This window comes from Ruditapes philippinarum, unplaced genomic scaffold (assembly GCF_026571515.1).
Source record: "Ruditapes philippinarum isolate M1 unplaced genomic scaffold, ASM2657151v2 ctg583_1_1_1_1, whole genome shotgun sequence".
NCBI lineage: Eukaryota > Metazoa > Mollusca > Bivalvia > Venerida > Veneridae > Ruditapes > Ruditapes philippinarum.
This window is the reverse complement of record NW_026865237.1, coordinates 171,061-188,847: the sequence shown is the minus strand read 5'-3', so window position 1 is coordinate 188,847 and position 17,787 is coordinate 171,061. Positions and strand designations below refer to the sequence as shown.

At 35.2% G+C, this 17,787-nt stretch overlaps 1 protein-coding gene across 3 annotated transcripts in view; it reads left to right on the top strand.

The window, feature by feature from the left end:
* The window catches only part of LOC132728314 (small RNA 2'-O-methyltransferase-like), a 50,178-nt gene that overhangs the window by 19,586 nt on the left and 12,805 nt on the right, over positions 1-17,787 (top strand). For all 3 annotated transcript variants that reach the window (XM_060713956.1, XM_060713955.1, XM_060713957.1), the window contains exons 4-5: positions 1,323-1,505; positions 7,835-8,006. In XM_060713956.1, coding sequence (XP_060569939.1) covers positions 1,323-1,505; positions 7,835-8,006 — 355 coding nt within the window. The remainder of the gene's footprint in view (positions 1-1,322; positions 1,506-7,834; positions 8,007-17,787) is intronic.

Sequence of the window (17,787 nt, the reverse complement as noted above, 5' to 3'; positions counted from 1 at the left end):
GAAACCTTACAGGAATGTTTATCATTATGTGTAGATGTGCACCTGGGTATTTTCGTGCAGATATATTTAGTATTATTAGAGTTATTGCCCTTGACTTAGTAAAATTTTGCAATTTTCAACTTGTGTCGCATGTAACTCAAAAAGTATTTGACCTAGAGTCATGAAACCTTACAGGAATGTTGCACAGCATGTGAAGTTGTGCGCCAGGGTATTTCTGTATGGACATTTTTTTGGTATTTTTAGAGTTATTGCCCTTGACTTAATAAAAATTTACAATTTTCAATTTGTGTTGCATGTAACTCAAAAAGTATTTGACCTAGAGTCATGAAACTTTACAGGAATGTTAATCAGCATGTGAAGTTGTGCACCTGGGGTTTTTGCTTGTGGATTTATTTTGTTTTTTCAGAGTTATTGCCCTTGACTTCATAAAAATTTGCAATTTTAAACTTGTGTCGCACATAGCTCAAAAAGTATTTGACCTAGGGACATGAAACTTCACAGGAATGTTGATCAGCATGTGTAGTTGTGCACCTGGGTATTTCTGTTTAGATTAATTTAGTATTTGTAGAGTTATTGTCCTTGACTTAGTAAAAATTTGCAATTTTCAACTTGTGTCACATGTAGCTCAAGAAGTATTTGACATAGGGTCATGAAACTTTACAGGAATGTTGATCAGCATGTAAAGTTTTGCATCTAGGGTTTTGCTTGTGAATTGATATGTTTTGTCAGAGTTTTTGCCCTTGAGTAAATGAAAATTTGCATTTTTCAACTTGTTCATGCATAGCTCAAAAATATTTGACCTGCAGGGCTGAAAGTTTACAAGAATGTTGGTCAGCATGTGTACTTATGCACCTTAAGTTTTTTTTAATAACTTTGCACAAGTGCTCACCATTATGAGATGATGTGCAGAGCCCAATAATTGGGTTGCTACCCCCAAGGTCACACTTTAAGGTTTAAGTGTAAAAGTCTACATTTTGTGTCTGCTCCATAACTTTTAAACCGCTGAAAAGTTTTGTTAAATAAATTGGCACAACTAATCACCATTATGAGATGATGTGCAGAGTGCAATAATTGGGTTGCTATCCAAAAGGTCAAGGGCAGACTTTAAGATCAAATGTTAAAAAGTCTACATTTCTTGTCCCCTCCATAACTTTTTAAACACTGTAATTTTATAAAATATTAGTTGGCACAACTGATCACCATTATGAGAAGATGTGCAGAGCGCAATAATTGGGTTGCCATAGAGTGTCTTATAAATTGCATTTATGAATGGACACACTTAAGTATTCCCATTCATCCATCCACTTTTCAAAATATTTTAGAATTGAGCACCTGTATCCTGATGTATTGAAGGCAGCAGTGGATATGGTGTTTGGTAAACTTAGACCCAAAGTAATTGTTATAACAACACCAAACTCGGACTACAATCAGCTGTTTCCTAATTTCTCAGGTATGCGACACTGGGATCATAAGTTTGAATGGAGCAGGGAGGAATTTCAAAGCTGGTAAATATCTGTATATTACAGGTTGTGTTTAAAAATAGTGCTATTCTATATGTATTTGAAATAAAGACTCATTATGTCTCCTTTGGGAGACATATAGATACTAAATAGGGGCCTATGGGAACAATAAATTTCCTTTGATGCTAATCATTCACTAAGCTTTTTGTGTGGCTACTTTTTAGCTCGACTATACGAAGTATATGGAGAGCTGTCCTACTCGCCCCGGCGTCCAGATTTCAGATTAAAGTTTTGGTGCAGTAAAATATTTTTCACTATAACTTTGTCATTTCTTTAGGTATCAACTTCAAACTTCAAATATATGTTCCTTATCATCAACCACATCTTATGTGACAAGGTTCATAACTCTAGCACCAATATTTTCAGATTTATCTCCCCTTGAACTTAGAATTTTCCTAAAAAAAATACTATTTTTTTACTGTAACTTCTTTACTTCTTAAGGGATCAACCTCATACTTCAAATATATGTACCTTATCATCATCCCCATCTTATGTGACAAGGTTCATAACTCTAGCACCAATATTTTCAGATTTATCTCCCCTTGAACTTAGAATTTTCCTTAAAAAATACTATTTTTTACTGTTACTTCTTTATTTCTTAAGGGATCAACCTCATACTTCAAATATATGTACCTTATCATCATCCACATGTTATGTGACAAGGTTCATAACTCTAGCACCAATATTGCAAGAATTATCTCCCCATAAACTTAGATTTTTATACTAGAAAAATGTTATTTTTTACTATAACTTTTTTAGTTTTAAAGGTATCTAACTCAAACTTCAAATACTTATTCCTTATCATCAATTACATTTTATGTGACAATGTTCATAACTCTTGAAGCAATATTTACAGATTTATCTCTCTTTGAACTTAAGATTTTCTTTAAGAAATATTATAACTTCTTTACTTTTTAAGGTATCTACTTCAAACTTTAAATATATATTTCTTATCATTATACACATGTTGTGTGACAAGGTTCATAATTATAGCGTGACTATTTCTTGAATTATTCCCCTTGATCTTGGAATTTATGTTATTTTTTTACTATAACTATTACTATAACATAATTATACATAATTGATTTTTCTTTCATAGTTTTGTCCTTACTGCGTCCAGTATTTTATTAGTCGAGCTTCGCTGTCTCCTGTGACAGCTCTTGTTTAGCTCACCTGAGCACAATATGCAAAAGGTGGTCTTTGGTGATCACAATTTGTCCCGCATCCATTGTCCCTCTGTATGTCTGTGCATCTGTCGTCAACTTTTTATACAAACAACTTCTCAGAAACCGATGGGCCAATTTGATGAAATTTTCCTGGGATGTTCCTAGCATGAAGCTCTACTAAAACTGTTCAATTGGTTCTGCTCAATTGAACACCTAGGTCAGGAGGGTTAAAAATAGCACCACCTCATGAAACTCTACAATTCTTTTTATGCCCCCACTTTAGTGGCGGGCATTTAGATTTACCCTTGTCTGTCCATCCTTCCGTCCGTCCGTTCACTTTTGTGTCGCACATAACTCAAAAAGTATTTGACCTAGAGTCATGAAACTTTACAGGAATGTTGATCAGCATGTGTAGTTGTGCACCTGGGTATTTTTCGTCTGGATATTTTTAGAGTTATTGCCCTTGACTTAGTAAAATTTTGCAATTTTCAACTTGTGTCGCATGTAACTCAAAAAGTATTTGACCTAGAGTCATGAAACTTTACAGGAATGTTGATCAGCGTGTGTAGTTGTGCACCTGGGTATTTTCGTCTGGATATTTTTAGTATTTTTAGAGTTATTGCCCTTGACTTAGTAAAATTTTGCAATTTTCAACTTGTGTCGCATGTAACTCAAAAAGTATTTGACCTAGAGTCATGAAACTTTACAGGAATATTGATCAGCATGTGTAGTTGTGCACCTGGGTATTTTCGTCTGGATATTTTTAGTATTTTTAGAGTTTTTGCCCTTGACTTAGTAAAATTTTGCAATTTTCAACTTGTGTCGCATGTAACTCAAAAAGGATTTGACATAGAGTCATGAAACTTTACAGGAATATTGATCAGCATGTGTAGTTGTGCACCTGGGTATTTTCGTCTGGATTTACTTAGTATTTTTAGAGTTATTGCCCTTGACTTAGAAAATTTTTGCAATTTTCAACTTGTGTTGCATGTAACTCAAAGGATTTGACATAGAGTAATTAAACCTTACGGGAAGGTTGCTCAGCATATTTAGTTTTGCACCTGGGGTTACGCTTGTGGATTTATCCAGTATTTGTAGAGTTATTTCCCTTGACTTAGTAAAAACTGTTTCATTATGTTGTTATTTGTTCCTTGAGTGCTTGAGTTAGAATCAACCGACTTTACAGGATTAATGATCAACATCACTAAAATACAGGAATAATGATTCACATCACTGTGAAGCTATGCACCTGGCACTTTGCATGTGGATTTTTTTCAGTTTTGTTAGAGTTATTGCCCTTGACTTACAGTAGTATAAATTTGCAATTTTTAATTTGTTCATGCATAGCTCAAAAAGTATTTCACTTGTAGGCCTGAAAGTTTACAAGAATGTTGGTCAGCATGTGTACTTATGCACCTTGGGGTTTGCTTGTGGATTTATTCAGTATTTGTAAAGTTCTTGCCCTTTACTTAGTAAAAGATTTTTAGTTTTCAAAAAATATTTGATCTAGAGTCATAAGATTGACAGAACAGTGGCGCGGTGGGGGCACCCGAGTCCTATGGACACACTTCTAGTTTTTTTCAAAATTGACCTTTCCCCAGGAGGTTATCTATTTTCCGTATAATTATGCATATAGTAAAACTTAATAAATCTTCTTCTCTGAAAGTGCAAGGCCTATAGCTTAGATATTTTGTGTGTAACATCATCCAATGAAGCTCTACAAAAATTGTTCAAATATAGCCCTTGGGTCAAAATTGACCCGCTCTAGGGGTCTTTGATTTTCATTATATACATATAGTAAAAACTTAAAAAGTCTTCCCCTCTGAATGTGCAATGCCTGGAGCATAATAGTTTGTGAGTAGCATCATCTAAGGAAATTCTTAAAAAAATTGTTCAAATTATAGCGGATAAATTGGCCTTGCCCCAGGGCACCAACTTTACTGCGAAGCGCTATTCAGGTACCATGGTGTTACCTCATAAAACAACTTGAATCACATTTTATCAGCTTATTTCAGCTATACATTTTTTTCAGTTCGGCTAAATAAAAATTATATTGGCCAGTGTATTTACCGTGTTGGAAATCCTGTTGGGTATCCACCATTTATTGCACAATTCTGGGTTACTTATTGCACGAATAGTGCGTCATTTTCACATTTCGGCGTTACTGGATAATAATAATTACACGGTGTAAAAATCATTTTCTCTGTTTTGACAGAGGCTAGAGGCTAGATATAAGGCATGAAACATTGTGTAGTAAACCTCTACCAAAATTGTTCAAAATTGGCGCCACCCTGGGAGTCATTGATTTTCATTATGTACATATAGTATAAACTTAAAAAATCTTCTTTTAAAAAACTCAAAGAGCTAGAGGTTGGATATTTAGCAATAGAATTTTCTTATGGTTGTCTACCAAGTTTGTTCAATTAAAAGCCCTGGGGTCAGTCCGTTGCAGATTTTTTGTCTGGGACATAACTCAGAAACTACAAGAGATATTAACTTCATGTTTTGTAGATCTCATTGAGTAGAGGTGCAGTGCAAAAAAAACATAACTCTGCCTTGCCTAATTTTGTTATTACACTTTGTTTATTTTTATACCCCAGCACAACAAAGTTGTGTACTGGAATCAGCTTGTCGGTCTGTCAGGACGTCTCCCCGCACTACCGGATAGGGATAGGGGGCCATTTAACTGTAGACAGAACAAAATAGAAAAATAGAGTCCATTCTGTAAGAATAGAATAAGGGGCCATCGTCCCTCTATTAAACAATAGTAAATAACAAAAGAAATGGCCCCTTATTCCATTTCGGCCTGACAGCCGTCCGTCGTTTTTTTCCTTGTCCACCCAATAACTTAAGATTCCTTTGACCCACAGTCTTCATATTTGGTATTTAGATTGGTCATGATTAGTAGATGATCCCTATTGATTTGAAGTCACCAGGTCAAAGGTCAAGGTCACAGGGGTCTTGACTTGAAAAAGCTTGTCCGCCCAATAACTAAAGACTCCTTTAACCCACAGTCTTCATATTTGGCATGGAGGTTAGTCATGATTAGTAGATGACCCCAATTGTTTTTGAGATCACTGGGTCAAGGTCACAGGGGCCTTGACTAGAAAAGCTTGTCTGCCCAATAACTTTAGATTCCTTTGACCCACAGTCTTCATATTTGACATGGAGGTTGGTCATGATTAGTAGATGACCCCTATTGATTTTGAGGTCACCAGGTCAAAGGTCAAGGTCACAGGGGTCTTGACTTAAAAAAGCTTGTCTGCCCAATAACTAAAGACTCCTTTGACACACAATTTTCATATGTAGCATGGAGATTTGTTATGATTAGTAGATGACCCCTATTGATTTTGAGATCACTGGGTCAGAGGTCAAGGTCACAGGGGCCTTGACTAAGAAAAGCTTGTCCGCCCAATAACTTAAAATTCCTTTGACCAACAGTCTTTATATTTGGCATGGAGGTTGGTCATGATTAGTAAATGACCCCTATTGATTTTAGGTAACTGGGTCAAAGGACAAGGTCACAGGCCTTGACTAAAAAAAAGCGTGTCCACACAATAACTTTAGATTCCTTTGACCCACAGTCTTCATATTTGGCATGGAGGTTAGTCATGACTAGTAGATGATCCCTATTGATTTTGAAGTCACCAGGTTAAAGGTCAAGGTCACAGGGGTCTTGACTTACAAAAGCTTGTCTGCCCAATAACTAAATACTCCTTTGACCCACAATCTTCATATTTGGCATGGAGATTTGTTATGATTAGTAGATAACTCCTATTGATTTTGAGATCACTGGGTCAGAGGTCAAGGTCACAGGGGCCTTGACTAAAAAAGCTTGTCCGCCCAATAACTTTATATTCCTTTGACCCACAGTCTTCATATTTGGAATGGAGGTTAGTCATGATTAGTAGATGACCCCTATTGATTTTGAGGTCACCAGGTCAAAGGTCCACGTCACAGGGGCTTTGACTAAAAAAGCTTGTCCACCCAATAACTTTATATTCCTTTGACCCACAGTCTTCATATTTGGCATGGAGGTTAGTCATGATTAGTAGATGACCCCAATTGATTTTGAGGTCACCAGGTCAAAGGTCCACGTCACAGGGGCCTTGACTAAAAAAGCTTGTCCGCCCAATAACTCAAGATTCCTTTGACCAACAGTCTTTATATCTGGCATGGAGGTTAGTCATGATTAGTAAATGACCCCTAATGATTTTTAGGTAACTGGATCAAAGGTCAAGGTCACAGGCCTTGACTAAAAAAAGCTTGTCCGCCCAATAACTTTAGATTCCTTTGACCCACAGTCTTCATATTTGGCATGGAGGTTAGTCATGACTAGTAGATGACCCTTATTGATTTTGAGGTCACCAGGTCAAAGATCAAGGTCACAGTGGCCTTGACTAAAAAAAGCTTTTCTGCTCAATTGCTTAAGAATGCTTTGGTCAACAGTCTTCAATTTTGGTATTGAGGTTTATGACTAGTAGGTGACCACTATTGATTTTTAGGTGACTGTGTCAAAGGTCAAGGTCACAGGGATTTATACTATAATAAGCTTGTCTGCTCAAATGTTTAAGAATGCCTGTAAGCAGTGTATTGATTTTGACATTTTCACATTTGAAGCATGTAGAATACATAACTTAGGAATGCTAATTTTGGAGTTATTGCCCCTTTATGGTTGCATAAAAGTCCCATGTGCAAGTTAGACTGTACTTCACAAATCAAGGATTGATTAAGGTACTGTTTTAAATAAGTAACAAATGTCTAAAAGCAACTTGTCTCCAGATTTATGCTATTTTTTTATGAAAATTTTGAAAATGTAAAAGTAAAATTTTGTGAATTAAACAATGAAAGTAATTTACACATTGCAAATAACATTTACAATCCATGTAAATTGCCAATTAGAGGTCAAAGTATTCAATCATAGCCATTATTGCTTTAGTCAGGCAGTAGAAATGTGATGATAAATACTGCAAAATCATTCATATATTTTTTTACTTTTCTTATAATCTGTACATTTTTCTCAAGTTTGATATTCTTGAAATATTTTTGGCTCATCTGGAGGCATGCAGCTTTAAGTTGAACTGTTTAAAAGTCTGTTAGATATTTCAAATTAGTGTACATGCTACCAAATTTTATTCTTGATTGTAGGTGTAAGGATATATGCAAGAATCATCAATATTATGTGGAGTTTGGTGGAATAGGAGAGCCACCATCTGGAGCTAAACATCTTGGATGTTGTTCTCAGTCTGCTGTATTTGTCAGGAAATCAAATGCTACAAAACATGAACACTCAGACTCTATATCCAACAGTTATAAATTGGTTAGGAAAACAAATGTTCTTATAATAATTCAGATACAAGAATGAAATGTTCAGATATTATTATACCCGGCTGATGGAATCGGGAGGGGGATATTGTTTTGGTGTTGTCCTTCCTTATGTCCGTACGAATTTCGTTTCCTTGCTAGTTCTCTGCAACTACTGGCTGGAATTCATTGAAACTTTATGGGAACCATTAATACTAAGAGGAGATGAGCATATGATTGGCTTGTCCTGTCAGACCCTTTAACTCAGAGTTATGGCCCTTGATTTGTTATGCAGTTTGCATATAGAGCAATAATCTTTTCCGCGCTACTTCTCTCTGCAACTACTGGCTGGAATTCAATGAAATTTTAGGGGAACTTCAATACCAAAGAAAAAAAATTTGCAGCCTGAATAAATTTTTAAAATAAAGCCTTATTTCAAATTTGTTTTAGAAATAACTGGGTGGCAAACGAATCCAAAAAATCAAAACCGAGATGGCTTTTCCATTAAACTTGGTTTTTCGAAAGATTTCCCAAAGATCATTAAAATTTTTTAAAAACAATATCAACACCGTCTGCAGCTACTTTCGTTTTCTATTTTAATTTATAGAAATTCGTAAAATTTTATAAAATAAAACTGCAAGAAAGGTAAATTGAATAACCAAAAAAAATAGAAATTTTTATTTCAAAAAAATTAAGATTATTGCAAAAGTTTTAACCGAAGCACCCCCCTTGGGAAAAAATAACTATACCGGCAAGGACTATTACAAATACTGTAAAAATATTTAGATTAGAAAACTACCTTTAATCACACCTATCGGAAATGTTTCTATATATACAAAGAAGGCCCTAATTTTTCTGCCGTTCTTATTATCTCCCTGTGTATTTTCACATTGAGGGCGCCATTTTGTTTGAAAAATGTGATAAATAAAAACAATTTTTTGTCGAATTTTGTTGTGAAAACCATCTAGAATGAAAGAAAATGGTCTAACTAAGAAAATGGATGCGAACACCAATATCTTTTATTCAGTCGTTAACGCTGTACAGACGTTTAAAGTATTGTTTACTGACGTCACAATGTAGCGCCAAACAGCACGTGCAAAACAATCAAATCAAGTACGCTATTTTAATGTCGCAAACGAGTAAAGTTTTACATTTATTTCACTTTTAATAATTTTTATTTCGCTTGAAAAAATATAAAGTTTTATCAACGTTTCCAAAATTCGTTATTCTACACACAGAAGATTTAAGGACAGTTTTTATATTTTTTCTTGAAAAGTAGTCCGGCAAACATGCATACCACGTGATCAAGTGCCGTAGATCAGTAAAAATATACGGCACCTTGTTATCGGGCCGAAATTGATACAAGTGACAGGATAAAATTAAAATCAGCAACATTATATTTCAAATACAATGCAATGATTATTGCAATATCAAGTTTTAAACATGTATAGCAGTTCATACTTGAAATAATATAGACTGATAGGCGGCAATGGACATAGTTAGCAAATACATGTAATAAATATAAACATAAGAGAATGTCAATGACAGCATATATTTATGTTTTTAGCTCGACTATTCAATAAGAATAAGTAGAGCTATTGTAGTCACCCGAGCGTTGGCGTCAGCGTAACCACTTATGTTAAAGTTTTTGTAATAGTTTAAATATTTTCAAAGTCCATTGACATATGGCTTTGAAACTTTGCACACTTGTTCACCATCATGACCCCAACATGTAAACAGGAGGAGGTACCTCTATCAAGCATTTTGACAGAATTATGCCCCTTTTTCGACTTAGAATTTACGTTAAAGTTTTTGTAATACCTCAAATATTTTCAAAGTCCATTGACATATGGCTTTGAAACTTTGCACACTTATTCACCATCATGACCCCAACCTGTAGACAGGAGGAGGTAACTCTATCAAGCATTTTGACAGAATTATGCCCCTTTTTCGACTTCCATATTATTTTCACACCTCTGCAAGGATGTTTTGATTATATTTAACAAGTATTTATGAAGATACGTGTACATCTCCGAATTTCTGAACTTAATTGGATACACAAATCTTTCTAAGTCGCAAAAAAAAGAAAAAAAAAGAAATTATGTATTTTTTCCGAGTAATCGAATATCTCTTTTGTTAACCGATATTCGGATGTTCGATCGAGTACTCAGTTAACCTGTTACTCGTTGCCATCCCTAGTAATAACCAATACTTGGCGGGGGATATAAATTCAACAAATTTGCTTGTTTAAAGTCTGCTGGGGTTGTGCTTGTCTAGAAAACAACAACAACAACAAAACAGATACATTTAAAACTGATACAAATTTTGTGTAAAGTAAAACAGGCATTAAGATTCAAGACGTTTAAGTACAGTATTTTTCAAATATCTTAAAATCCGTACATCCCAAATTCATGTCCAGCACATAACTTTGTTATTTGAAGTCGGATTTTACAACAATTTTTACAGAAATGATCACTGTATTAAGACGACATGTCAAGCACAACATTTGGGAAGCTACCTTGAAGGTCAAAATCACAGCATGTCACCTTGAAGCAAAATCATGTCCGGCCCATAACTTCGTTATTTGAAGTCGGATTTTACAACGATTTCACAGAAATGATCACTTTATTGATACGACCTGTCGAGCACAACATTTGGGTCACTACCTTGAAGGTCAAGGTCACAGCATGACCTTGAAGCAAAATCATGTCTGGCCCATAACTTCATTATTTGAAGTCAGATTTTACAACTATTTCACAGAAATGATCACCATGTTGAGATGAAGTGTCGCACACAACATTTGTGTCACTACCTTAAAGGTCAAGGTCACAGCATGACCTTGAAGAAAAATTGTGTCCGGCCCATAACTTTGTTTTTTGAAGTCGGATTTTACAACTATTTCACAGAAATGATCACCATATTAAGACAACGTGTCGTGCACAACATTTGGGTCGCTACCTTGAAGGTCAAGGTCACAGCATGACCTTGCAGCAAAATTGTGTCTGGGCCATAACTTTGTTATTTGAAGTCGGATTTTACTACTATTTTACAGAAATGGTCACTATATTGAGAGGACATGTCGCGCGCAACATTTGGGTCGCTACCTTGAAGGTCAAGGTCACAGCATAACCTTGAACCAAAATTGTGTCCGGCCCATAACTTCGTTATTTGAAGTCGGATTTTACAACTATCACCCAGTTCAACTGGCTCTTGTTGGTATTTTCTTCTTTGTTACTATAAATGGTATATATTTGAAAATTGGTATATTTTTCATTTTTTTTTTTTTTTTACTTTAAATGGTATCTACTTTTGACTTAAGATAATTCTTCTTGTCACAACTCACATTTTGTCTGATGAAGTTCATAATTCTAGCATCTATATTTCAAGAGTTATCTCCTCTTTAGATTAAGTCTGACTGTCTGGCCGCCCCTAAACGCTGTTTTCTGAGGTTCTTTTAAAGAACATGGAATTTTTACAACAAATTTGCTTAAAATAGAGAAAAGTTGAAACATTTGTTATAACCTGAGAGAAATTGAGTCTTTATACCCCCATACAACAAAGTTCTATGGGGGTATACTGGAATCAGCTTGTCCGTCTGGCCATCTGACTGGCTGTCCGTTTTTCCTTGTCTGCCTAGTAACTTAAGATTCCTTTGACCCACAGTCATTTTTATACGCCCGTTTGAAAAACGGGACGTATTATGGGAACGCCCCTGGCGGGCGGGCGGGCGGTCGGGCGGGCGGGCGGGCGGCGTCCAATTTTGTCCGGAGCATATCTCCTACATGTATGGAGGGATTTTAATGAAACTTCATATAAATGTTCACCACTATGAGGAGCAGTGTCGCGCACATGAACCAGGTCTCTAGGTCAAAGGTCAAGGTCACACTTAGAGCTCATTGAAAAATGCTTGTCCGGAGCAAAACTTCCACATGTATAGAGGGATTTCAGTATTACTTGGCACAAATGTTCACCATTGTGAGGCGGAGTGTCGCGTGCAAGATTCAGGTCCTTGCGGCCAAGGTCAAGGTCACACTTAGAGGTCAAAGTTCAGATAAAAATATGAAGATGTGTATATGGACCATTTAGTCATCATTTATTGAGGGATTGTAACACAAATGGTCATTATGAAGACTATGGCTGTGATACATATAATTTAGGTCAATATATACAAGGTCAAGGTCACTAAAGATGATGAAATATCCAGATTTTGTAAATAGAATTTAATCAAAGGGAGACAACAAAGTTATTACTTTGTTCATAAATGACTTACACAATTACTCCCTTGATCTATTTTCTAAAAATAGAATTTAATCAAAGGGCATGAAATAATCCTCTTTCTTGGACTTGAGTATGTTGTAAAGAATGTAACATTTATTTACACATGTTTCATTCATTGGTCAAGATACTTAACTGTGATAACTATGGTGTTCTGTAGACTTGGTATTTGTTCATAAAGATCATACAGTAATTACCTTATCAAATGTAAATACTTTCTCATAGAAATTTAATTATATTTTAATTTTCAAGTAAATATCAGTTCAGCTCATTCAAAGATTAAAGAATTGTAATGAAATGTATTTCCCTAGAATAAAATCTTAAATCAGAATTTTTTAGTTATTAAATTACATGTACTTTTTATACGCCCGTTTAAAAAAAAAGATAAAAATATGAAGATGTGTATAGGGACGATTAATCATCATTTATTGAGGGATTGTAACACAAATGGTCATTATAATGACTACGGCTGTGACACATGTACTTTAGGTCAATATATGCAAGGTCAAGGTCACTAAAGATGGTGAAATATCCAGATTTTGTCTGGAGCATATCTCCTACATGTATGGAAGAATTTTTATAATACTTTATGGAAATGCTCACCACCATGATATGTATTGCTCCATGCATGATCCAGGTCTCCAGGTCAAAGGTCAAGGTCACACTTAGAGCTCATTGAAAAACGCTTGTCCGGAGCAAAACTTCTACATTCATAGGGGGTTTTCAATATAACTTGGCACAAATGTTTTTTCATTGTGAGGCTGAGTGTCGCATGCAAAATTCAGATCCCTGCGACCAAAGTCAAGGTTACACATAGAGGTCAAAGTTCAGATAAAAAATTTGAAGATGGTTATAGGGACCATTTAGTCATCATTTATTGATGGGATTGTAGCACAAAATGGTAACTATCATGACTACAGGTGTTACACATTTAATTTAGGTTAATATTTGCAAGGTCAAGGTCACTGGAGATGATTAAATATCCAGATGTTGTCCGGAGCATATTTTCTACATGCATGGAGGAATTTTAATGTTACTTTTTATAGAATTGTTCACCACCATGAGACGTAGTGCCCTGCACATAAACAAGTCTCTAGGTCAAAGGTGAAGGTCACAGTTAGAGCTCATAGAAAAACACTTGTCTGGAGCAAAACTTCTACATGCATAGAGGGATTTCAATATAATTTGGTACAAATGTTCATCATTGTGAGGCTGAGTGCCGTGCATAAAATTCAGGTCCCTGCGACCAAGGTCAAGGTCACACATTCTGTGCATATCTTCCCTATTGATTTGTTTTAAGGTTCATTTAACAACACAGTGCCAAGAATAAAAACTTGCTTGCTAGATAACACTTATCCATAATGCCCCCATCTCCATCTAAAGCTTTTTCGTAAACGGGCGTATTTTGTGACTATGGCACCCTTGTTTATTTGGTATTGAGATTGGTCATGATTAGAAGATGACCCCTATTGATTTTAGGTCACCAGGTCAAAGGTCAAGGTCACTGGGGTCTTGACTAAAAAAAGTTTGTCCACCCAATAACTTGAGAATCCTTTGACCCACAGTCTACATATTTGGCATTGAGGTTTGTCATGGATATTAGATGACCCTAACTGATTTTGATGACACTGGGTCAAAGGTCAAGGTCACAGGGACCTTGACTTCAAAAATCTAGTCCACTCAATTGCTTAAGAATGCTTTGGTCAACAGTCTTCATATTTGATATTGAGAATTCAGGTTGGTTATGGCTAGTAGATGACCTATTGATTTTAAGGTCACTATGTCAAAGGTCAAGGTCACAGGGTTCTTGACTTAAAAAAGCTTCTCCGCCCAATAACCCAAGAATCCTTTGACCCATAGTCACATATTTGGCATGGAGGTTGGTCATGACCATTTGGTGCCCCTATTGATTTTGAGGTCACTGGGTAAAAGGTCAAGGTCAACTCAAAAAGTATTTGACCAAGAGTCATGAAACTTTACAGGAATGTTGATCAGCATGTGTAGTTGTGCAAATTTGCAATTTTCAACATGTTCATTCATAGCTCAAAAAGTGTTTGACCTGTAGGCCTGAAAGTTTACAAGAACATGGGTCAGCATGTGTACTTATGCACCTTGGAGTTCACTTGTGGATTTATTCAGTATTTACTTTGTAAAATATATTTAATTTTTAACTACACATGTAGCCCAAGAACTATTTGACCTATAGTCATAAGATTGACAAAACAGTGGAATGTGGGGGCACCCGTGTCCTGTGGACACATTTCTAGTTAAACAAAAAATGCTATTGGTATACTTGTTTCAAGGTCTTATGTAAAAGATCAAATTGGCTGTCATTAAGGAGGCCTTCATGATGCATATATTATTTGGTAAAATTTTTGATAACTTTGTCATAACATTGCTGCACACAACCTTTACGGTCACAATTACCTAGTGACTAGTCATGACCAGTAGATAACCCTTATTGATTTTTTGGTCACTAGGTCAAAAGTCCGAAATGATAATCTTGACCACATGACTTTTTGGCTGCCGATGGGGGCATACATACATGTATTTTACAAATATATCTTGTTTTTATTATGCCCTAGAAAGGTGGAATATTAAAATAGCTTGGCACAAATGTCTATCACATCAAGACGATGTGTTGGATTCAAGAACCACATCCCTACATCAAAAGTCAAGGTCACACATTTTGAAGTTTTACATTAACACAATTTAAGTTAATAGGTACACACATTTGTGTCCGGACTGTAACTTTGTCCTGCATGGAAGGATTTTAGAATAACTTTGCTTAAATGTCTACCACATCAAGACAATGTGCCCTGTCCAAGAATCATGTCCCTACCTCAAAGGTCAAGGTCACACTAATATTTTGAAGTTTGACATTATCACAATTAGAGTTAATAGGTACACACGTTCGTTTCCGTACTGTAACTCTGTCATGCTTCGAAGGATTTTAGAATTACTTGGCATAAATGTCTACCACATCAAGACGATGTGTTGCATCCAAGAATCACGTCCCTACCTCAAAGGTGAAGTTCACCCTAACAAGTTCACTTTATCACAATTAGAATTTATAGTTACACACATTTGTGTCTGGACTGTAACTTTGTCATGCATCAAAAGATTTTAAAATAACTTGGCACAAATGTCTTCCACATAAAGACGATGTGTCATGGCTAAGGCTCATGTATGTCTGTCCGTCTGTGCATCCCCACTTACACAACAATCGTGTCTAGACTGTAACTTTGTCATGCATTGAGGAATTTTCAAATAACCTGGCACATATGTCTACTACTCAGTAGTCGTGCAGCATCCACGAACTACATCCCTTCTTTAAAGGTCAAAATCACACGTTTTGGAAGGTTCATGCTATCACAATTAGAGATTATAGGTATTCTGTCAGGACTGTATCTTTGTCATGCATCAAAGGATTTTAAAAATAACTTGGCATAAATGTCTACTACATCAAGACCAAGTGTGGGGTTTATGACCCATGTCCCTACCTCCAAGGTCAAGGACACACTTATAATTTGAAGGATGTACACATTCCTGTCCGGACTGTAACTTTAATGTTCATTAAATGATTTTTAGCTCGACTATTCGAAGAATATGAGAGCTATTGTAGTCGCCCCGGCGTCGGCGTCAGCGTCCGCGTCGGCGTCTGCGTTGGTTAAAGTTTTTTGTAAATTCAAATATCTCAATTATTGCTTGAGATATTCAATTGAAACTTACAATACTTATTTATAGTAACAATGTACATCAGATTGACAAGTTGGATAACTCTACCTACAATATTGACAGAATTATGCCCCTTTTTTAACTTAGAAATTTTGGTTAAAGTTTTTTGTAAATTCAAATATCTCAATTATTGCTTGAGATATTCAATTGAAACTTACAATACTTATTTATAGTAACAATGTACATCAGATTGACAAGTTGGACAACTCTGTCTACAATATTTACAGAATTATGCCCCTTTTTAACTTAGAAATTTTGGTTAAAGTTTTTTGTAAATTCAAATATCTCAATTATTGCTTGAGATATTCAATTGAAACTTACAATACTTATTTATAGTAACAATGTACATCAGATTGACAAGTTGGACAACTCTGTCTACAATATTTACAGAATTATGCCCCTTTTTAACTTAGAAATTTTGGTTAAAGTTTTTTGTAAATTCAAATATCTCAATTATTGCTTGAGATATTCAATTGAAACTTACAATACTTATTTATAGTAACAATGTACATCAGATTGACAAGTTGGACAACTCTGTCTACAATATTTACAGAATTATGCCCCTTTTTAACTTAGAAATTTTGGTTAAAGTTTTTTGTAAATTCAAATATCTCAATTATTGCTTGAGATATTCAGTTGAAACTTACAATACTTATTTATAGTAACAATGTACATCAGATTGACAAGTTGGACAACTCTGTCTATAATATTAACAGAATAATGCCCCTTTATAACTTAGAAATTTGGGTTAAAGTTGTTTTGTAAAGTCAAATATCTCAATTATTGCTTGAGATATTCAATTGAAATTTACAATACTGTTTTATAGTAGCAATGTACATCAGTTTGCAAAATTGCATAACTCTGTCTGCAATATTTGCAGTTATTTGCCCCTTTGAAACTTAGAAATTTTGGTTAAAGGTTAAAGGTCTTCAAAGATATTTACTTGAAACTTTACACATGTACTTAGAGTCATAATTGGAGAGTCATAATTGTATGTCACTGACCAAGTTCCATAACTCTACTCGCATTTAGGCTGATTCATCTCCCCTTTTCTACTTAGTCTCTAGGTTAATGTTTACATGCAAGATTTACATATCTCAATAAGTATTAAAGATATTTATTTAAAACTTCACATATGCATTAAGAATTTAATTGTAGGTCACTGACCAAGATCCATAATTCTATCTTGCATTTAGGCTGATTTTTCTCCCCTTTTTCAACTTAGAAATTCATGGAAAAGTTTTGCTTGTAAGCTGTTATCTCCATAACTACTGAAGAGTTTGTGTGTTTTTGGGACATTTTTATGCATTATTAATAATAAAGCAGTGATTTACTTGATAACAAGCCTTTGTACCTTTTCGGTCAATTTTATGTATTCATAGGTAACTAGCATTATTATACTCAATAAACACTCTTGTGACAAATTTTTGAATAGTCGAGCCAATACTGTCCTCCGACAGTTCTTGTTAAATAACTTGGCACCTGTGTCTACCACATCCAGACAATGTGTCGTGGCTAAGGTCTATATCACCACCTGAAAGGTGAAGGTCACACTAAGAGGTTGAAGGTACACCTTTAGGTTGAAATGTTTGAATTTTGCTTGATTTTTTAGCCACTGCATTTAAGGTATTAGCACCCTAATGCAATACCTCCGCTTTGAAGAGTATTCAAATAGGCTAGAACTACTGTTAACTACTTTGAAAATGAGGGCCATGGGTTCAATCCCCAGAAGGGTCAACTTTTTTTTTTCTTTCTTTTTTTCTTTTAACATTATTTATGTATCT